General features: G+C 48.2%; 1 protein-coding gene and 1 non-coding gene across 3 annotated transcripts in view; both read right to left on the bottom strand.

Moving 5' to 3' along the window:
- The window catches only part of LOC144110219 (proton-coupled folate transporter-like), a 129,963-nt gene that overhangs the window by 89,675 nt on the left and 17,073 nt on the right, over positions 1–23,215 (bottom strand). For both annotated transcript variants that reach the window (XM_077643057.1, XM_077643058.1), the window contains exons 2-3: positions 21,571–21,973; positions 6,373–6,563 (exon numbers count right to left, since the gene is read on the bottom strand). In XM_077643057.1, coding sequence (XP_077499183.1) covers positions 6,373–6,563; positions 21,571–21,861 — 482 coding nt within the window. In that variant the 5' untranslated portion in view covers positions 21,862–21,973. The remainder of the gene's footprint in view (positions 1–6,372; positions 6,564–21,570; positions 21,974–23,215) is intronic.
- Positions 12,128–12,199, bottom strand: TRNAR-ACG (transfer RNA arginine (anticodon ACG)). Its single transcript has one exon. It is a non-coding gene; the product is annotated as a tRNA-Arg (tRNA).

The following is a 23,215-nucleotide window of genomic DNA, read 5'->3' as shown; positions in this document are numbered from 1 at the left end:
CACAGGGTGGCGCGCGCCGCCACGCCGAAGGCTCGGAAAGCAACCGTAATGTAGCTAGCTATCGCTACAATAAATTGAGGGAATTAATCCCTCAGAAACAAAATCCGTCCTTTTTCTTTCACGACATCGTGTGACGCCAGCAGCCAACGAATTATATCTTGACAATTGCCGAATATAATTTATTAGCAAAATAAACAACCCTAGGTTTTCTTCAACGCAATCATGTCATGACAGCTTTCAACTTCTTCTGAGCCTTGGCACTTTGTGTCCCCTATGGTCGTCAGCCGGAGCTTACCAGACCGCGCTGGCTGCACAGTTCAGCCCTTGGCTGACCCGTCAGAACCGAAGCAGATCACTCCTGAACACAAGGCACAATGAGCAGTTTACGCGAAAACGGAACTGCGCCAACGAGACACGGGCGGCGAAGAGGCAATGACGCACACCAAACGCTGATTATCAACTTTACTACCTGAAGGAATACAAGGTGTACATAATTTAGCCTGCGGCACCTGTTCACGTGCCAGCGTTTTTTTGTTCACATGCTGAGTATCGCCCATGTATGCGCCCTGTACTCCTTCACGTAGCAAAGATGGTAGCCTGCGTTTGTGTGCGTCGTTGCCTCTTCGCCATCCGCGACTCCTTCGCACAGTTCTTCGCATCTGCAGTGAACCAACTACAGGCCTACAAGTTCTACCAGTTGACGGGCGAACAACGGAATCGAAACACGACGAAGAAAATTTAGAAATGATTCGTGAATGCGACATCAAATGAAGACCGTTAGCTAAGTTGTTTTCACCTATGCTTTCGACAAATTCGGATACCAACGTACACATCACGAAACGACGATTCGTTTGGCATCACCCGCATCCCTCTGCGACCACTGGTTCGCTCGCCATGGCGATCCGAGGGTGCCCCCCCTCCCCCCGCCCAATACGGTTTCGAGGGTCAAAGGTCGTCGGTAGGAATCCCTCACACATGCCGGGCTTCAACTCGACTATAACAACCTTGTACGTTGAATAGTGCCGGTTCGTTTGACATTGCTCTGGAGCCCTCTGTGCCAAACGGGTGGGCCACAATTTTATCACCAATGGCGACCACAAGTCGCACCAGTCTCGCAACCGCTAACGTACATAGCGGAACGCCAGCGTAGGGTTAATGAGGGGGTTAAACCGGCCGCCGTGCCGGCCCGACCAATGCGCGCACGCGGGCACTTGATGGAGGTCACATTTTGCTGACCTGAGATTTCCGGCCGCCATCTTGAAATCTCGGACGGGCAAGAAACATTCAAATGCAAGAGTTAATGCCACCCCCCCCCCACAAAAAAAAACAAAAACAAACGGGCAGCCTGCTATTATTGCTCGGTGCCCTTCTGGCCTTCGGTCGCGCGCTGGCCACCTGCACACGCCATTGAGTTCCGGCGCCCAGCATACGCATGAAGTAGGTCTTCGCCCGTCGCGGCGCTAAGCCATTCAGTCTTCTTTACCGTTCATATACCCGCCGCCGCGTCGTTGATTCTATCTCTAGGTATCGGCCGGGATACGTAGTGTATTGTTTCACGATTCGCATTCGGACCATTCTCCCGTTTGTTTCGATAAGCAGGCCGCTGCAAAGCTCGCAGAAAATGCGTATTCAAGGCACCGTCATCCATGGTACACAACTAAGTCGTCTGTGATCATTCACTCTGTCCGCGGTCGGCGTAACTTGAGAGCTGGAATGTCGGGTCCGTCGGCTACATACATCTATCATGCAGCGTCTTCCTTGCGCTTCTTCTCGCACAGTTTCCTTGCTGTTCGTTTAAAGCTTCAGAACTTTCAGTCCCCTGAGCACTCAGTGACTGATTGTCCGTACTTGAGGAGGAATTTTTAACTGCACGCCAGTGCGCAGCCCCGTGAGACAAACACGCCACCTTGCGTGAACGGTATTCGCAGTGACCGGCCCTTCACCAGGAGGCCCACCAGTTAGTGAAGTCGAAGGAGAATAAGCCCTGGTGGCACAAAGAAATGTTTACTGGGTCACGCTCCGGCCTTATTTGAACTCAGATTAAAAGACGAGGTAGCGCGTTCATGCCTCAGCGAGCCAGGGTGGCACCGAGCACTCGTCCCCCTCAAATATCAGGCGGTCTGGGGGCTTCCTCGTACGAGTACAGCGCAGGGGTAGGGCCACTACCGGAGGCGGGCCTCTTTTGTTGAACAATAATATTAATACTTTATTCAGTCCAGGAATATGATGCAAGATACGGACACGCCGAAGCCACAGTTGGGCTCGTAGGGTGCCGCCCGGAAGCTGCAGGAACCTTTCATACTGTCACACTTAGTTTTTTTGAACCTCTACCACACCGACTCACAATACTTCAAGCTTAACAGTAGCATCACGTAACTGACTGCGAGAACATAATCTGGGAACTCATTAAACATATTGGAACAGAGTACGTCCTTACGCATTCACTAGTGACTTCGCACTCATAGGAACAACATATCGAGAAATTCATCGCACTGGTATTGATTTAACATTTCCAAATTGAAAATCACATGTTCAGAAATATTGTCGCGAATTTTTGTATTGCGTGTGTTCACTCTTCTAAGTTGCGGGCATGCTGCTTTATCATTTCGTTATCGATGCAAGACGCGACCAGATTTATCTCAATTGATCGCACCCAGGCGGAGCCGATTCTAGATTTTTTCTGAATGTTGTAACTTTCGACGCCGTATCTCGAATGTTCGCTATCAGCTTCAAATTCAGCACGGCCGAGAACAGCAGCCATTCTGTTCGTCGACCTCGAAGCACGTTTGTCGCTACGCCGCCGCCGGGTCGTCCAGTTCTTTGTGGGCGCAAGTCAGCCCAAATAAAGAGCTTCGTTTGGAAACCGTTTTCGCTCTGTTCCCGCACGCCGGACTGCCGTCAGTACTACGTGCCAATAAGGGAGTAAAATAATTAATTTGAACAAGGTGTCAAAGGAAGGCAGACCGGAGGAAAGAAAAATACTATGCGAATTTTAGGGTGATTAGTATATAATACTTAAGAGAAATTCTTAAGAATACAGTTTATTCTCTTTTTCCACATAGCAGAGCAGTTCAAGGAACAACGCACACCATACCTAAGCAGAGAATATCATAAAGGCTGGGCTATTAAACGTCTGATGACAAATAACGAGTAAGCCTCCATTGTATACAAGCATGCGACACCTCTAAGCTACTTTCTCAGGAAAGTCATGTGTGTATTCCAGGATAAATCTTTTACAGAAGGAGCATAAATACTGGGGTAGAAAGAACATGAGACAGATCTGGAACTGCGCAAAAGGAAGAGATCCAATGTTCGGGACCACTTTGTGTGGATTTCTAAAGCGCACTAGCTTAGTTTTTTAGTGTTTAATCTCAATTAAGTTAGATAATCTAATCTCAAATTTGTTAGCCTAACAAAGTCCTGGTCTCCGTTGTCGTCACAAGACTGGCCAGGGAGAGACAGGCTTACACCGCCCTGTCATCGCCAAAAAAAGTCGTGGTCTCATTGGAATTGCTCAGCAAAGTCCCCGGAGGCCCACGCACTGGCGGCCTGAACTCTCGATCAGGCTCGACCTGCCGTGGCAGAATCTGGTCGACGTGTCGACGCTGCAGCGCCGCGGACGAGTTCACCATGACCAACCGGCTGCCTGAAGTAGCCACCAACTGCCGAATCAATCACACTGGCGAGACCAGAGGGGAATTCTCTACGAGAAAGGCTGCCTGGCCGCCCTCCTCTGGGAAGTGTGCTGACAACAGAGTTTGAGGTTTGAAACCGACAAGTCTCTCAGCAGGCGACTTGCCGTCCTGTGTCGCTACGACCCTGTACCGCAGCAGGAACATACTGACGCGGCTCTGCAGTGTGCCACCATGCTTTTCTTAAGCCCTCCTTTGAAAGGGCGCGCAACACGCTCAGGCAAACAATAATACGGGGCATAATAAGGGGCTGTCGTCAGATGACGCATTTGGTTCGGCTGCAAACAAAAAAATGCTGTGACTGCAATCGAAAACTCTCGAAAACTGCGGCCCACTGTCTGACACGGGGCAAGCCGAAGCGCGTGAATGTCCCACGAAGGACTTCAGCAGTTGCATCAGCTGTCGAAGGTTTCAGAGGCACCCGCTCAATTCATTGCGTCTTCACATTATCATGTGGCCTCCAAGTGGTCCCACGAAATGCTGCAGGCGAGACCAGCGGCGGTTGGGTGCTGGCAAACTCGAAGTATTCTGCGCCGGAGGCAGCAGCATACACTGCGGACGCCTCGTAAGGTTTCCAATGTCCTGGTCTAAGCCTGGGTACGAGAAAATTTAGCACGCAGAACTCTTCGGTGTCGCCTGCCTTCTGGCAAAATGACGTGGTGACCCTATAGCATGACGGCCTGTTACTCAAACTAAGCTTGTGTCTGCGATAAAAAAATGGCAGGAAACGCCGCTGACCGCGCAACTGCCGATGCCAACCTTGCCGAGTCCACTTCGTTGTTTCCCGGAGAATCCTATCGACACTCGTCCTATCCGCTAACTGATTAGCAGACAAAACAAAGGCATGCAGTGCCCTAGTGTGGAGCACATACTCCATCGATGCCCGAACGCCACTGTTATCTTGCTCCGGTAAAGGCAAGCGGCTCAAGGCATGAGCATTGACATTCTGCTGCCCCTTTCGATACTTCAAATTATACTTGTATGCCGATAAGACCAGCTCCGCGGCCATTTTCTGAACGGCCTTGGCTGGATGAAAAAAACGGGTCAGGGGATTGTGGTCAGTAACGAAAAGGAAGGCACAAGTAATCTCGGAATTTGGTTACCCAAAAATCAAAGCCAGGGCTTCTTTTCCTAGTTGTTAGTAATAACGCACAGCTGGCGTCAACGTCCTCGAAGGAAAAGCTATGGGATGACGTTTCCCAATGAAGCGGTAAAAAAGAGCGGGCCCTTTTTCCCCAGCTGACGCGCCGCAGTCCAGACAGGGAAGGCCGCTTGGCAGGGGCCTGGACGGGGCAACGATCTCCGCTCACTCTCCCTCTTCTGGGAACTGGGCTCTCAACCGAGTTGCCGCCCTGTGTCGGCGTGACGCTCTAGCGCGGCAGGAACTTATTGATGCAACTCTGCTGTGCAGTGCAGCGCAATGCTGCGCAGTGCATGGTAGCGCACTTGTGCCTCGGCGAGCCAAACCGGCTACAACAGTTAGCATCGTCGACCGCCTTCTGGTAAGGGTTCGGTTCATCACGAAATATAACGCGCATTGGTCAGGGCCGCATCTTTTCTGAATTTGTTTCCCGATACATTATTTCCATTTCTTGCCAAGCTGACATATTTTGGAGCCTACGACAGCACATTTAATCATAGTGCAACGCCATGAACTGGGCAAGCCAGTTGTAAAGCTAAGAATCACTACGTGCGAAGTACGTGCAAGAAATAGTTTCGGTAATGTCGCTCCGAGCAAAAAACCCGCTTTCCAAAGACGGTGGCTCAAGCTTTGTTGACGATACACTCTGAGCGTCTAGACCCTTTATCGCCGAGGGCTCTGCGTTGATTTCCGACAAATGATTTCTTTTATGGTAAGGTAAGAGAAGCGATGGTAAGGTAAGGTAAGGTAAGGTAAGATACGCGACGGTAATTAAGGGTAACGGAATGGATTCCAAGAGAATCCAAGCGTAGCAGGGGGCGGCAGAAAGTTAGGTGGGTGGGTGAGATTAAGAAGTTTGTGAGGATGCGGCGGCCGCAGCCGGCAAAGAACAAGTTTAATTGGAGAGACATGGGAGAGGCCTTGCCCTGAAGTGTCGGCGTAGTCAGGCTGATGATGGTGATGATGATGATGTAGACACGCAATTGTACGGGTTATGAGTATGGAGGTGATGTGACTCCGGCGGACTTGGTGCACATAAGCTTGAAGTGGGCGGCCATATGCTATTGGGGGGGGGGGGGGGGGGGGGAGCGCACCTAAAAGCCGTTAGCTGTGACAGAGCGATAGCATTATAACCTTGATGTGAGCTGCCATGAACGAGGACGCATACCATACAGGTGGAAAGGGGGATTTCTCTCTCCCCACTAAGCCACCTGCCAACCGTGGCGGGCCGCAGCTGGCTCTTCGTGTTCCTGGCAGGTGGCTCTGGGCACCTGCCAAGGCGCCACTTGCCACCTTGCAGGTGGCAATCCGAACGCAAAAGGCGACCGTGTGTTGTGTGATATCAGTGCGAAGTATTGATCCCCAGGTAGTCGGAAGTTATTCCGGGGCCCTCCACTACAGCACCTCTTCCTCTGTTTTTTCTTTCACCTCTACCTTCCTCTCTTCCGTGGCGTGGTTCAGGTGTCATATGTGAGATAGTCACTGCGTCATTTCCTTTCCTCAGCAACCAGTTCACAACTTCAGCGCTGACGCACTCACCTGTCGCACCAGGGACCCAAGAAGATGGAGAGCAGAGCAGCGGGCGTCAGCTGCACGAGCAGGATGAAGAGAGAGTAGTTGTTGGCCACTCGCTCGATGGCGTTCTTGGTGTCCGAGATGTTGCTGAAGTTGGCGCACAGCTCCGGCTCGAGGCCCAGCTGGTACAGGCACGTCTTGGTGAGCAGCAGGTCCTGCGCAAGGAAGCCGAATGAGCAGCTTGAAGAGCATTTTGTCGTGAACTGAGCCCGTCTCAGTTTGCCGTGCTTCCACCGATTTTCTCCTTTCTGGCCGTGCAGAAAAGAAAGACAAAGCTCAGCGACGAGAACTGCGACCTGCATTTTGTTTGCGCGTAACAAAGAGCATCGCGACAGCAATACATCATGAGCATAAGAATACGAATGGCCTGTGTAAATAAAATTAAGTTTCTAAACGCTCGCACGTCGATGTGGTGTCGCAGACGTTCTCACTCCTCGTGCAGTTTATAGCAGAGCGTTTTATTTAAATCCAAAAAAGTTTTAATTTAAACTCACTTCGGCCGAGGTGGTTCTTGCTGTGCCATCAAAAACAGCGTGAGAATTACAGGCCGCCCAAGAGGTACCTAGTGAGAGGACGGACTAAGTAGACGGGCGCCCGTCCTTTCCCCATTCTTGGGGAAGATATGTCCCCATTCTTCGCAAGTTTATCCAGAGTCTCCGCTACAAAATGTTGGTATTGCGGAGTTGGGTCTGCTTCAAGACGTTGATAGAAACCAATGTTAGAGAGTTGTCTCAAGCCTTCTTCGAAGTATTTTGTCATGGACAGCAAAAAATACATTGAAGAAGGCTTGAGACAACTCTCTAACATTGGTTTCTATCAACGTCTTGAAACAGATCCAACTCCGCAATACCAACATTTTGTAGCGGAGACTCTGGATCAACTTGCGAAGAATGGGGACATATCCCAACGGCTATCCAAAGCCCTCACCGCACCACACCCGTCGCCAGGCCGATTCTACATGTTACCGAAAATCCACAAAAAGAATAATCCTGCCCGCCCTATAGTATCCGGCATCGGCACGATTACAGAACCCATTTCCATTTACGTTGACACACTAATTAGGCATATTCCAACAACACACGCGTCCTACATACGTGACACAAACCATTTCCTTCGCGCAATAGCATGTCTCAAACTCTCGGAAGGAGCCTTCCTGGCTACACTAGATGTAGTCTCTTTCTACACAAACATTCCTCATCTCGATGGCATCAAATCTCTGATCGAAGCGTATGAACAAAACAGAAAGGAGGAATAACCTACCCCACGTGATTTAGAAATACTGGCGAAAATGGTACTCGAATATAACAACTTCGAATTTAACAATGAACACTATTTCCAAATTAACGGCACAGCCATGGGTACAAGGATGGCACCAACCTACGCCAATATCTTCATGCATAGTATTTAATCCAAATTTCTGATAGATTGCCCCATTAAGCCCACCCTATGCAAGCGCTACTTGGATGACATCTTTTTAACATGGACTGACACACAGCAAGAACTCATACGTTTTATTGAAAACTTCAACCTCGTCCACCCCAACATATATTTCACTTACACGTACTCCAACTCCACAATTAACTTTCGAGATGTTGAGATTTCGGTAAACGAAGGCTCACTTACCACCGGTGTGTATAGAAAACCGACAGATGCCAACAATACCTACACTTCCAAAGCTGCCATCCTCGTCACTCTAAAACAAGCATCCCATACTCTCAGGCACATCGATTTAAAAGAATATGTTCCCAAGACGAGGACTTCGTAAAAAAATTCCAAACGCATGCGAGAAGTCCTCATTAAGCAACGATACCCCTCCGCCATTGTCGACGATGCCATTGAAAAGGCATATAAACTCAACCGAGAGCAAATACTGGAGGGACGTCGCTACAGCGAAGAAACAGATCACCGGGAAAATCACGTACTTACCTTCACCAGTAACCCGCCTAACGTAAACAAAATCCTCAGGAAACATTGCAACATTCTCGAACAAAGCGAGCGCCTCACCAAAATTTTCGCTGCTCCCCCTCACGCGGTCTACAGACGACCAAAAACATTCAAAATATTCTAGTACACTGAATAACAAATAACCAGCCGGTTTTGGGGTGCCGGCCCTGTGGAAAAAAGTAGATGCCAGGAGGTCTGCAAACACATACAAATATCAAGCTGTGCATTAAGAACAGCTTCAGGCTTCAAATGGAAAATTAATGGCAACTTTGATTGTGATTCCTGCAACGTAATATACCTCCTAGAATGCAGTGTGTGCAGTATTCAGTACATTGGAGAGACCGTCAACCCTCTACGAATTCGCTTTAATAACCACCGCGCGCATATCTTATCCCTACCCAACCCTCCCTTGTCAAAACACATTAATGAGAGAAACCACCCATTTGATGCAATTAAGTTAACAGTCCTACAGGGTGGGTTCCGCAACACCCGGGAAAGAGAGCAACGCGAGTCGTACTTTATTTACAAATTTGGAACAATTCGTCACGGCATTAACGAAAGTCCAGGTGTATTGTCCTCCATCCGCTCCTTGCAGGGCCGTTGCTGACATTACGAGAGCCAGCTTGACATACCTTGGCCGTTTTCTTGCCAGCGACATCTTTTTCAAGCTCGCACAAATTTCTTCATCCCCACCCCATCCCATTCCTATCTTCCTAGTTCGATTACCTTGCCGAGCGGAATGCAATAGAAGAACCCTTGCCTAAGTGCTCCCGCCATTCACATTTACCTCCCACACGACACCTTACCCGAATTCGGATGTTTTGCCACTTTTTGTGTGTGTGTGTGTGTGTGTGTGTGTGTGTGTGTGTGTGTGTGTGTGTGTGTGTGTGTGTGTGTGTGTGTGTGTGTGTGTGTGTGTGTGTGTGTGTGTTGTGTGTGTGTGTGTGTGTGTGTGTGTGTGTGTGTGTGTGTGTGTGTGTGTGTGTGTGTGTGTTGTGTGTGTGTGTGTGTGTGTGTGTGTGTGTGTGTGTGTGTGTGTGTGTGTTGTGTGTGTGTGTGTGTGTGTGTGTGTGTGTGTGTGTGTGTGTGTGTGTGTGTGTTGTGTGTGTGTGTGTGTGTGGTGTGTGTGTGTGTGTGTGTGTGTGTGTGTGTGTGTGTGTGTGTGTGTGTGTGTGTGTGTGTGTGTGTGTGTGTGTGTTGTGTGTGTGTGTGTGTGTGTGTGTGTGTGTGTGTGTGTGTGTGTGTGTGTGTGTGTGTGTGTGTGTGTGTGTGTGTGTGTGTGTGTGTGTGTGTGTGTGTGGTGTGTGTGTGTGTGTGTGTGTGTGTGTGTGTGTGTGTGTGTGTGTGTGTGTGTGGGTGTGTGTGTGTGTGTGTGTGTGTGTGTGTGTGTGTGTGTGTGTGTGTGTGTGTGTGTGTGTGTGTGTGTGTGTGTGTGTGTGTGTGTGTGTGTGTGTGTGTGTGTGTGTGTGTGTGTGTGTGTGTGTGTGTCTGGGTGTTTTCGGGCACAGTGCACGTATATCTAGTTAAGCTCACGGCGCCGCTGATTCTGCATTGACTCTGGCTGCCGAAATGGTTCCAGTTGACGGAAGTGTCCTATCCTGTCAGCATTTTATTCTGTTTATTTGTTTACTCATTCTGGCTGGGGTGCGCGAGTGCACGCATCTCTAATTTTTATATGTTGGAAAATTCCGCCACCGTCTGTTTCTGTACACATTACTCGCTTAAATGCTCCCGCCATTGTCATTTAGCCCCACACGACATTGGCCCGAGCTCGGATGTTTTACCATTGTGTGTCTGGGTGTTTTCATGCACAGTGCACGTGTGTCTAGTTAAGCTCACGGCGCCGCTGATTCGGCCTTGGCTCTGGCTGCCGAGGGAGGTTCCAGATGACGGAAGTCTCCGGCCTGTCTGCATTTTATTGTTTATTTGTTTACTCTTTATGGCGGGGCACGCGAGCGCACGCGTCTCTAATTTGTGTCTGTTGGGCAATCCATTACCCCTGAACAGCTTTCAGGCTTGCGCCAAAATTTTGACGTCACATCCGGCAGGCTGCCACTTGCAGAAGCCGCATCGCCAGCGACATGATTTTAGTCCCTGCTGTTCTTTCTTTCACGCTCCCTGCGCCGCACGGGCCGGTTGGTTGCAGCGGCGTGGTCGCGTTTGTCGTCTCTCGTCGTTGTTTTGCGGAAATTTTGTTTCCGTGTGCGATGTGCATTGGATACTAAAATGCCGAACAAGTGTTGTGTGCCGGGGTGCACCGGCAGTTACGATACGGGCAGGAAGATACAAGTGTTTTCGTTCCCAAAAGACGACACTTTCAAGAAGTGGTTACGCGCCATTCCAAGGAAGGACTTAGTGCCCACTTCGTAGACTAAGGTAAGTAATGTTTATGGTACTGTTATGTGCTCCTGGTTGCTTTACTTAATCAGCACGTTTATTGTGATACTTCCGAAGCCCAGATAGATTGATTGTGGCCACATTTCTTTGCTGCAAACACGCTTATAGACAAAGGGACTAGCATTAGGCTATTTTAATAAGTGGATTCTGATATGTTTACGAAACGTTTGTACGTTTGTGCAGGTTTTGCGCCGATCATTTCGACGCTTCATGCATTGAGACGACGACATCGTACACGGATCCAAGACAGAAATGTTCTTACAGTTCGATTGCCAGTACCGCGGTTGCACCGTGGATCGGTGCCTACCCTATTTCCCAACTGCCCTTCGTACCTTTCAGCACCAGACAACAGCAAGAGAGAAGCACCTGATGCTAAGAGGAGCCGACTAAAAGCTTCCTAACTCGCCCGTGCGGTCAAAGGATCATTGGCGTCATATGAAGCGGAGCAGGAGACAGACCAATTTCGTCACTCGAAGATCTAAAGGCGCGCCTGCAAGTGGCCTCAGTGTCAGTGCAGTGGACGGTGATTCATAAAGAAAGTGTACGATGTTTTGAACATCACCAACGATCGTGAACCTTGGTGGAAGGTGTCATTGACAGTGTTCGAAACCTCCAGGTCTCAGCCTGCTACCAAGGATCCGCGATCAAGAATCTTGGTAGCGCTGTCGTACCAGACTCGGTTTGCAAAGTAAGCTCCTTGTTGCAAATTTTGAACAACCTGTGCATGATGTCTGACGAGTCTGGCGAGCGTTGTAGTTCTCGCCACCTGTCGCTTGCAGTAAATTCCCTTCTAGCCAAATTGGAAGCAAGCATTAATGAAAACAAGAAAGGGGGCTGTGAAATTTTTAAAGGAACAGCTAACACTGCTCTCTGCAGAGCGTATTCAGTACAGCACGCAGGTAATGGTGTTTGCAATGCATTCTCCACACAATACCGCCGCATGCCAACAAGTATTTGAGAAAAACAAGTACGCCAGCCTTGCCCGATCCGAACACTATTAGGAAAGTGTGCTCATCTGTACAAATGTTCCAGAAATTGATTCTTGTGATGCAACTTTTCTTCAGTATGTTTCCAGAGATTTGCACATCTGCAGCCACATGAAAAGACAGTGACGTTGATGCTTGACGAAATTCATATAATAATAATAATAATTGGTTTTGGGGGGAAAGGAAATGGCGTAGTATCTGTCTCATATATCGTTGGACACCTGAACCGCGCCGTAAGGGAAGGGTAAAGGAGGGAGTGAAAGTAGAAAGGAAGAGAGAGGTGCCGTAGTGGAGGGCTCCGGAATAATTTCGACCACCTGGGGATCTTTAAACGTGCACTGACATCGCACAGCACACGGGCGCCTTAGCGTTTTCCTCCATAAAAACGCAGCCGCCGCGGTCGGGTTCGAACCCGGGAACTCCTGATCCGTAGTCGAGCGCCCTAACCACTGAGCCACCGCGGCGGGGACGAAATTCATATCAAGCCTTGTTTTGATTATAAGGAGGGCAGCATATGTGGTGCTGCAGTGAATTCCAGCGAGGCAGCCACATCTGTACACGTGTTTATGATACAAAGTCTGCTGAGCTCATCCAAGGAGGTACCACACATTCTTCCGGTAAAAACCATACAGGGCGACCACCTTCATGCCATATTGAAGAAGGTGATCATACGCTTAGAAGAGAATGGGTACAGCGTCATAGCCGTTGTTTGTGGCAATAACTCTCTAAACAGAAAGGTAATGAAGATGTTTCTGCCAAAGCCAATGCTTCGTCATGTTTATCCATATCCGGCAGATCCAGATCGGCCATTATTTTATGTGGTAGATGCTGTAAATCTTTTGACGTGTATCAGAAACAATTGGCTGAATCAGAAAAATGGGGGGGACTTGCTTTTTCTACCCACGCTTTAAGCTTTCAAACAATGATGTTCGTCCTGAATGCAAAATGACTGCCTTATTTAAGAACTTGGGAGATTTACATAAAGAGGAGTCATCTCTACTGATAAAGTCTGGGTATGGCTTGACATCCAAGGCACTTAATCCGAGCAACTTGGAACGGCAAAATGTGAAGCTGGTACTGCAGGTTTTTAATCCGCACGTAGCCACAGCCTGGCAGCTCGCAGTGGTGAAGCTGATTTTCAACATGCTGCAGGCAACAGCAGATTTAATCAAGATCATTCTTCGCTGGTGAAGTATTGTCAACGTAAAAACGCCAAATAAAGGCTTCCATCATCGTAATGTTTATGAAGAACCCATGTCTTGCAGTACAGATGACCGAAAAGTAGCTTTTCTGAATGGTTTCATTACCTGGCTTGATGTCTGGGAATTTTATGGGCATGACACTACGGTCCTTACCCAGGACACATTTGAGTGCCCTAAGGCTATCTGATAAATCCTTACTGGCATTGGCAAAGTACTGCATAAGTGAACATCGTTTTAAGTACGTCCTACTAGGGAAAGTTCAAACGGATCATCTCGAGAGTCGTTTTGGACAGTACCGGCAAATGGCTGGTGGGCAGTACCACATATCTGTTCACTGCTTTGTGAGACAGAGGGCAGGATTCGCCTTCAAAATGCCCTGCCAAAGATGAACACTGTTGACTTCAGAAACATTGAAGAGACAGTGTCAGAGATGTAGGAACCTCCTTTAGTGTTCAAGTTGTAGACGCTGACTTTGATGCACTCAGAGAACGAATGCCAGTTATTGGTCAGAGAACTGTGACATTCCTTGTGTGCTACGAGGTACATTCCTTTGTGTGTGCTACGAGGATCCACGTTCGACGGCGCGGGCGTAGACGGAGACCCAGATGACAGGCATCATCAATTACCCCAGCCATGCTCATTGAGAGTGACAACCAGAACGAAGTGGTTTAAGCCAACCGGACCCAACCGGACCCGCCGCCGCCGCCGCGGGGGAACAGGCTTTATCCTCCCCAATTTGCGTTGGCCGTTCCAGGTGCGGCCCTCCCGGGCACATTCCATGGACAAGGGAACTGTCAGCGATCCAGAGCGCGCCGTACCACAGCCGACGCTATGCGCTACCGCGAAGACAACATTCTTTCCCTCTGACTCAACACGTGAAGGGGGCGAGACCAGAAGTGGGGTGGTATGTTTGTGCGCCCAAGTGAAAGCCCTAGCCCCCCCTCCTTCCCCTTACGACGTGGGCTATCGCCGGGAAGGCACCCACAGCTTCCCGCCGTGCCTCGTGAACAAAAGCGCATTCCCAGAAGGGCCGTGACGGACACCTGTCATGGCGGACAGGCAAGACCGCCAAGAATGTGGGAAGACAGGGGCGACCGTTAGTCTGGTTCCCGGAGCAACAGACGAACCCATTCATGCTTATTAGCTGTGTCCCGCCGTCGGTAGCGCGGCAGCATCGTGGGCCCTTTCGCCACCTCCTCTGTTGTTGACGAGCGACGCGGGACCGATGGTGGGAGGCGGTATGCATGCCTGAGGCAAGGATTAGCTCCGAAGAGAGAGCCTGTGTATACTCTCACTTGAGAGAGAGTGGTGGCGTTTTTGTTGTTTATTTAGTTGTGTTGTTAACAAGACTCTGGGTTCGAGGCTAAGCCCAACCCAAGGAGTGGTCCCCATCTCGCATGTTATTTTGGATTGGAGAATTGATGCTTTGGGCGGGCCACTGAAAATGACCGCCCTTAGTCCTTTGTTAATCAAGTGCTTAAAAGCGCATGTAAACGGATGCAGTCCAGTCTGAGCTGGGGCTCCATGCTTAGCATGTAATGTGATGCTACTTAGGCACTAACCTGCCCGGTCGATGAGTAAAGTAGTGCAAAGTTTGTTCTTTTGTAAATTCAGTTCTGCTTTTTCCAGTTTAACTCTCTGTATATGTATGTTTGTAAAATTATGCTCTGCTGTCATCATCTACAAGCTCGCCTCCTGTTCATCTTCCAAGCCGAACGACACTAGAGGAAGGGTTTGTAAACCATCCTCGAAGAAACGGACGACTATTGAAATTCTACTGCATACACGCTCAGGACGACATCGTTCGCGAAGAGGGCCTTCAGCGCCCGAAGCCCGACGGCGTGCAGCTTCTGCCAGCAACCGCTCGAGCCCAACTCCGGAGCCACTCCATCGCCCCAGGAAGTCGTCGGCACGTAAGCTCTGACACCCCAGCCTCTGATGTATAATCTTAATCATGTGCAATTATTGAATATACCTGTTTGTTTAAACTGGGCCATACGGTGTCTCTTTGCCTCTCCGTCCCGTGTGGACCTGCGCATTATGGGGGTCATCACAGAACGAATGCCAGTCATGTTGGCGGGTATTGTGCGCATGCTACAATGAAAGTTGTAAAGTGTGAAAGTTGCCGAGGACAGTTGGTTGTTACCGGAAGTGAGACGGAAATGGAAGAAGACACCCATTTCTTAATCGCCCAACTGGACCGAGGCGGACTCAAGTTTTCCTCTGCCCTTGTGGTTACAATAGTCATGTACACGGAGGTTGTAGTTAGAAAGAGTTAGAAAGTTCGTGACACAAAGTGCCTGCACACAATTTCTCCATGAGCCCAACCAAAGGAATGTCGTTCGGCAACTGACGCTCCAACTCTCTACTGAGGCTTGAGGACATAGATGCATATGAAAATGGGCATGCCTACGAGCTCCTTGTCACACTTGTTGCAAACTGTGCAGCAAACATCATGCTTAACAACTTATGCAAACAAAGGAATGATCAACTTCATATTACAAAAGAACAGAAGGCAAGAAACAAAAGTCCAAATATTTCTTGAAAAGTAATTTTCCATAACTTGTACACCGCACATTTAATTACTTTATGTTGCCACTGCAAGCATTTTATTGCAGTTTCCTCGTGTGATTTCTTTGGCGAACTTCTGCCTGTTGTAGTGCAATGAGCCTTCTTTTGTTTGCATGACTTCTAGCCCAGAGTTTAAATGACAGTTCTTTGTTTTTAATCTGTAATTTTAAAGTATTTTGGCATTTAAGTGCAATGTTTTTGTTTTTTTACTGAGCTGAACCTCAGACACTACCTGCTGTGGTAGGTCAATGACTTATTTCTCACACCTTTTGTCTGTATGTGCTCTTCTTGTGCAGTGTCTATTATTGTACTATTGTTGCAGTGTCTATTATGTATTATTGTATTAGTGTCTATATTATTGTGCAATGCAGTTTGTGCAGTGGATTCCTTGTGCATTCCTGTACCTGCAGCAGTGAAATAAGTGGTCCTTTGTGTCACTTATTTATTATAACCTAGTCCACTGTTTAGTCACCAGCGTGTTTAAAGTACTGTGGTTTCTTTGCATGTCTTCGACTCTACAAAGTTTTATGCCACTGAAGGGCGGCCACCTACTCTGAAAAATGGATGAAATAATATTTTCTTATAACCTACAGTTAAGATGCGAGTGTGGTTTGCATTTTCTACGTCTTGGCATTGCAATGTGCTATGTTCTGCTTCCTCTCATTCCTCTGAAACTCGTACCGTGCCGCAGGGCCTACTTTAATATACAAATTGGTATTGTAACTGTGTGTATCTCTTATCGGTGCAACAACTTGTTTCGGCTGTCAGTTGTTTACGATTATATAGCAGGCAGTATAAAAGACAACATCCGTCTACATTGCAGCGCAATATCGTTTTCTGTCTGTCATGTATTTTGGCCGCGAACGATGTGTAGTCGTAAATATCTGTAAATATGCATACAGACAGAGTCTGCTGTGATAAATAAATATGTATATTTCTGTCCGTAATCTTAATTATTTGTCTTTGCCCTGATAAATCGCGCCGGACGTGGCGGTGGACGAGCCTGTCTGTGGCATCAGTTCCCGCGAGGCGAGCGCGCGGCAATCGCTCGCGGCCCTCAGCCGGCGCGCAGTGACGTCGTTGACGTCGCGTCACGTGACGCGCAGGCCTGAAAGCTTTTCAGAGGGTAATGGGCGATCCCGCCACCGTCTGTTTTCTGTGCACCTTACTCGCCGCGCTCTGTTGCTTTGAGGGGTGGCCATTATCCCCTCCCGCTCCTCGTTTTTCTTTCTTTTTTTTCTCGTCCCGGGTCGGCTCCCCGCGGCAGCGGGATGGGCGGCGGGGGACTGCGCGTTTTTCGCTTTTATTTGTTCCCCTTTTTCCCTTCATCTCTCTCTTTCCTAGTATTCTTTCCTTTGTCCCCATCTCCTTTCCAGCCTCCGTTTGTTTCTTTTGTTCATGTGTCGTACATGTGTGCCAGTGCCAACTCCTTAAGAAGAGGAAGAAGTTCGCTGTAACCGCACTCTTGAGAAAGGGACAGGCTCTGTCCCGAAGCGTCGACTCAAAATACAGAAGGGTAGAAACTTGGGCATGTTGGTACATTTTCAAGGGTAGATTGGTAGCGCAAAAAAACACAGGGACACAGAAAGAAAACACCACAAAGCGCTAACTTCCAACATAAGATTTATTTCGTGAAAGACGGGTGGTTTTTATACTAACTTATCATGCACTACTATCAGACCACCGCTAGCACCGCATATCAGACAAATATAAGATCTCCTTTGGCAACAGAGCAACTGAAGGACTACTTACACAATCATCATCCAACAAAGAAATCCACTCCGCTTCAATTATCTCTCTAGTTAAGCGGTTTTTGTGCATTTTCAAGACCACACATTTTTTTTAGGAGTGGTACGCAATGACACACACGCAGTGGGCTGACAAACCTTTTCCACGCATATCACTCACATCACGCCCATGTTCCCGAAGCCTGTCATTCAGGCATCTGCCTGTTTTGCCCTACATACTGTTTTCCACAGGAAAAGGGGTATCTGATACACAACATTTTCAATGCAGTCAACACATTTGTTTTTATGTTTCTTAGTACAGCCAACCGTCTTTTTGGATTTTGTCAAATTTTTTGTGCACAATAACTTAACTTTTTAGGGGCTGAAAAAACCACCCTGGCTCCCGAACGCTGCGCTATTTTTTTTAAGATTATGGGAAAGCCGATGAAAGTAAGGAATAACTCCTACTTTCTCTTTCCTAAGCGTAGCCTCTTGAGTGTCTTGCGTTTTTTTCCGGCAGAAGTTCTTTAAAACGCCTTCCGCTACTGAAACCAGAACATGGGAAGGGTGAAATCTAAGGTTCGACGAAATCTCGTCTGGTCGGGTGAATACATTGGCGAAAATAACGAAGCGCCGACCAAAAGGTGTTGTCAAGATGGAAGGACGTGTCGACTTCCACACGGAAGTCTTGTTCACTGAAGGAAAAATTTCAGACGCTCAACCGTAACATCGGCAATCTACCGCCCTCGTACGCTAGATGCCTGCGACGATTAGCACAACGTACTTAAGCTTTGTGTGCGTAATTTTTCCTTCAGTGAACAAGAGTTCCGTGTGGAAGTCGAAACGTCCTTCATCTTGACTACACCTTTTGGGTCGGCGCTTCGTTATTTTCGCCAATGGGAAGGGTAACCGGCGTTTTCCAACCGCTTGCCACTGCTGTGAAAACTTGATGCATGAGGTGCGGACAGGACTTCACTAGAGAATTAACAAAATAAAGGTGAACTGTGGAACGTTTTACGAGTTTCAAGTGTGCTGAATGAAAAGGTAATAAAGGTTTTTCACCTCAAGGTTTAAACAACCAGCAAGTCCGATCATGATGTAGTATAATGTTGATGTCAAGGAATTTGATTACTCCCTTTTCAGGTAGTTCAAACGTTAGTTTCTACAGGACGGAAATGGTTACGGACCGAAGTGAGGACATTACGAACATCATCCTTGAAGGAACGTCATTTCTGTTAAGTACAATAAGAAAATCATCCACATATCTAAAAAATCTTGATGACATTGGTATATTTTACTATATCCGCAAAAGACCTGTCCAACTGAGCTAAAAAACAAGTCGCTAAGGATGGGTGCTATGCAAGAACCTATGCAAGTGCCTTCTTTTTGAAGATGTGGTTTTTCGTCCCACACTATGAATGTAGACTTAAGATAAAATTTTAAAAGTTCTAGAAAACCATTTACCGAGATGCCAGAAGCATTCGAAAGGCAATAGGTCCGTACTGATCAATACAATCTTCAACACACGATAACAAGCTTCATGCGGAATGGAATAATAAAGATCCTTTATGTCAACCGAAAAAACAGAAAGGCCGTGTTCCTCATGTGACTTGAAAAAAATCTAAACCCTGCTCAGAATTTCGGACAAGGAATGGATCTTGAATGGATAACATTTTCAGATTTTCTTGTAACAGAAGGACAACAGATTTTTGCCATGTACCATTCTCTGATACAATAACTCTAAAAGGAACATCAGTTTTATGGGTCTTTGCATTGAAGAAAACTGAAGGAAGTCTTTTTTACAATCAGTAATTCCTTTAAGAACCGCGCCAAGGCTCATCCTAGTACACATTTTCTTCGCTTCGGCTTTTATCTTTGAAATTTTTACATTTGGATAGCAATTAAAGGCGGAGGACACAGCTTCACATGCTTTCTTATGAAAGAGCCCAGAAGGAAATACAGCAAATCCTCCTTCTTTGTCTGCAGGAAGGAGGCACAATGAAATCTGTTCTGTCGTTGGGACCTAAGTTTGCGCTGGAGCCAAAATCGTCTTCAGCGGAGCGGCTCACGTTCGTTCACCAGATTTCTCGTATCATCCCCGAGCATGAGGCAGACCGATGTGTTCCTGCAGGCGTCGACACCTTACGGCGATGTAAGTTACAGCCTTCAAGACTTCCCGTAAATCGAGCTAAGTCTTACCTGGAACATCATTCATTGTGCCTCCTTCCTGCAGACAAAGAAGGAGGATTTGCTGTATTTCCTTCTGGGCTCTTTCATAAGAAAGCATGTGAAGCTGTGTCCTCCGCCTTTAATTGCTATCCAAATGTAAAAACTTCAAAGATAAAAGCCGAAGCGAAGAAAATGTGTGCTAGGTTGAGCCTTGGCGCGGTTCTTAAAGGAATTACTGATTGTAAAAAAGACTTCCTTCAGGTTTTCTTCAATGCAAAGACCCATAAAACTGATGTTCCTTTTAGAGTTATTGTATCAGAGAATGGTACATGGCAAAAATCTGTTGTCCTTCTGTTACAAGAAAATCTGAAAATGTTATCCATTCAAGATCCATTCCTTGTCCGAAATTCTGAGCAGGTTTTAGATTTTTTCAAGTCACATGAGGAACACGGCCTTTCTGTTCTTTCGGTTGACATAAAGGATCTTTATTATTCCATTCCGCATGAAGCTTTGTAATCGTGTGTTGAAGATTGTATTGATCAGTACGGACCTATTGCCTTTCAAAATGCTTCTGGCATCTCGGTAAATGGTTTTCTAGAACTTTTAAAATTTTATCTTAAGTCTACATTCATAGTGTGGGACGAAACACCACATCTTCAAAAAGAAGGCATTTGCATAGGTTCTTGCATAGCACCCATCCTTAGCGACTTGTTTTTAGCTCAGTTGGACGGGTCTTTAGCGGATATAGTAAAAGATACCAATGTCATCAAGATTTTTAGATATGTGGATGATTTTCTTATTGTACTTAACAGAAATGACGGTTCCTTCAAGGATGATGTTCGTAATGTCCTCACTTCGGTCCGTAACCATTTCCGTCCTCTAGAACTAACGTTTGAACTACCTGAAAAGGGAGTAATCAAATTCCTTGACATAAACATTATACTACATCATGATCGGACTTGCTGGTTGTTTAAACCTCGGGGTAAAAACCTTTATTACCTTTTCATTCCGCACACTAGAAACACGTAAAACGTTCCATTGTTCACCTTTCTTTTGTTAATTCTCTAGTGAAGTCCTGTCCGCACCTCATGCATGAAAGTTTTTCACAGCAGTGCAAGCGGTTGGAAAACGCCGGTTACCCTTCCCATGTTCTGGTTTCAGTAGCGGAAGGCGTTTTAAAGAACTTCTGCAGGAAAAAAACGCAAGACACTCAAGAGGCTACGCTTAGGAAAGAGAAAGTAGCAGTTATTCCTTACTTTCATCGGCTTTCCGATAATCTTTAAAAAATAGCGCAGCGTTCGGGAGCCAGGGTGGTTTTTTCAGCCCCTAAAAAGTTAAGTTATTTGTGCACAAAAAATTTGACAAAATCCAAAAAGACGGTTGGCTGTACTAAGAAACATAAAAACAAATGTGTTGACTGCATTGAAAATGTTGTGTATCAGATACCCCTTTCCTGTGGAAAACAGTATGTAGGGCAAACAGGAAGATGCCTGAATGACAGGCTTCGGGAACATGGGCGTGATGCAAGTGATATGCGTGGAAAAGGTTTGTCAGCCCACTGCCGTGTGTGTCATTGCGTACCACTCCTAAAAAAATGTGTGGTCTTGAAAATGCACAAAAACCGCTTAACTAGAGAGATAATTGAAGCGGAGTGGATTTCTTTGTTGGATGATGATTGTGTAAGTAGTCCTTCAGTTGCTCTGTTGCCAAAGGAGATCCTATATTTGTCTGATATGCGGTGCTAGCGGTGGTCTGATAGTAGTGTATGATAAGTCAGTATAAAAACCACCCGTCTTTCACAAAATAAATCTTATGTTGGAAGTTAGCGCTTTGTGGTGTTGTCTTTCGGTGTCCCTGTGTTTTTTTGCGCTACCAATTCTACCCTTGACTCAAAATAAATCTGGCTAAATGAAGCGTTTTCAACTTCGCATTTTGCCTCTATCAATCAAATACGTTTATCTTTCTATATATTAAACTTGATCTCAGTGGGTTAGTTGCTTAATCTGTACAGTTTCCATCGTATTCACAAAGAGTGTGCGTGTGAGTGTAGGGGGGGGGGGGGGGGGGGGAGTGTCTGAGTGAGGCCTTTCCGTTCAGGATATCTGTGACGCTTCGTGCCGACAGCCTCATTTCGTTTTCGGTGAGTGTGAGATAGGCGCTGCGCACCTGTGTGATGAGCAGCCGCATGGCGTACGACAAGGTGTACGCCAGCAGGAAGACGCACAGCGTCTGGCTCTTGACCACCGCGGCCCACACGTCGCTCAGCTGGATGGCACGGAGCGCCGCCCCGCTGCACGCCAGGCAGCCGGCTGTCGGCACCACCACGGGCGAAGCTGCCCTGTCGTCGCCGCACTTGGCGGCGCCCGGCGACAGCACCAGGGCCGCGCTGTTGCACGAGTAGCCATCCTCGCTGCTCAGGGACAGGCTGGCAGCCGAGCGCCGCGCTCCCAGCGGCATTGGCGGGCCGCCGGAGGAACGGGTCGGGGCCCAGCTCCGGTCACCGACAGCCCACGACCGCCGCCACCAGCAGCGGCCGGCGCGCCGCCCGTTCGTCGAGCATTGCTGCACGCTGAGGAACGGGGAGTGCAAAAGAGACCGGAAGCGTTGGGCGCTCCAGGAACCCAAGCTTAGCGCTTCCTGCAGTGAGCTAATCCTCGCTATAGATAACAATTCCAGAAGAACTCACAGGGGAAGTGCAAGTTACGCTGGTCAAGTGCATAAGTGACCGCAGCAAGAATCATCTGTCCCGAGAGCTCTTCACGACCCCCGGAACAGGAGTGTTTTGCGAAATCTTCATGCCTGAAATATTTCTAGTTCAAAGGGGCTAGTGATGGCACGGGCCTCCTGCTGCGCAGTGTGAAATACGGCGGAGGCTTTCGGCATCTTTGTGGCGAGGTTTAAAGGTGAGAACACAAAGGGGGAAGCGCGCATACATTTGAGGACCTGTTATCACCCTCCACTGGTCCACAAATGAACACTGCGGCCATTTCTTGGCCTTCTGTGAGTGCTGAATGTAACGCAGTAGCAACTTATCGGAGCACGTTATCTCGATATAGAGACTTCTGTGATGACCCCCCATAATGCGCAGGTCCACACGGGACGGAGAGGCAGAGACACCGTATGGCTCAGTTTAAACAAACAGATATATTCAATAATTACACATGATTAAGATTATACATCAGAGGCTGGGGCGTCCGAGCTTACGTGCCGACGACTTCATGGGGACGATGGAGGGGCTCCGGAGTTGAGCTCGAACGGTTGCTGGCAGAAGCTGCACGCCGTCGCGCTTCGGCGCTGAAGGCCCCCTTGGCGAACGATGTCGTCCTGAGCGTCCTTCTTCGGTACTCCTTGTCGATTTTTATATCCTCTTATCCCCACACTCCCTAGGGTGAGGACGCCCACGCCGGAGTGGGGGGGGGGGGGGGGGCCTAGGGTTTTCACTTGGGCGCACAAACACACCACCGCACTTATGGTCTCGCCCCCCTCACGTGCTGAGTCCGAGGGAAAGAAGGTTGTCGTCGAGGTAGCGCATAGCGTCGGCTGTGGTAAGGCGCGCTCTGGCCCGCTGACGGTTCCCGCGGTTCACCGGCCTCCGTTCTCCATCAAATGACACTCGCCCCTCAAGGCCGGAACGCGAGGTCACTAAAAGGCCGGGAAAGTGGTCCCTTGTCCTGGGATGTGCTCGGGAGGGTTGATTGATGATGCCCGCCGTCTTGCCACGGGGCCAGGCCCGCTGAAACGAGGCCCCCTTGGAACGGCCACGGCAATTGGGGAAGATAACGCCCGTCTCCCCGCGGCGGCGGCGGCGGCG

Source organism: Amblyomma americanum, chromosome 11 (assembly GCF_052857255.1).
Source record: "Amblyomma americanum isolate KBUSLIRL-KWMA chromosome 11, ASM5285725v1, whole genome shotgun sequence".
Classification (NCBI taxonomy): domain Eukaryota; kingdom Metazoa; phylum Arthropoda; class Arachnida; order Ixodida; family Ixodidae; genus Amblyomma; species Amblyomma americanum.
This window is presented reverse-complemented; position numbering and strand designations above follow the sequence as displayed.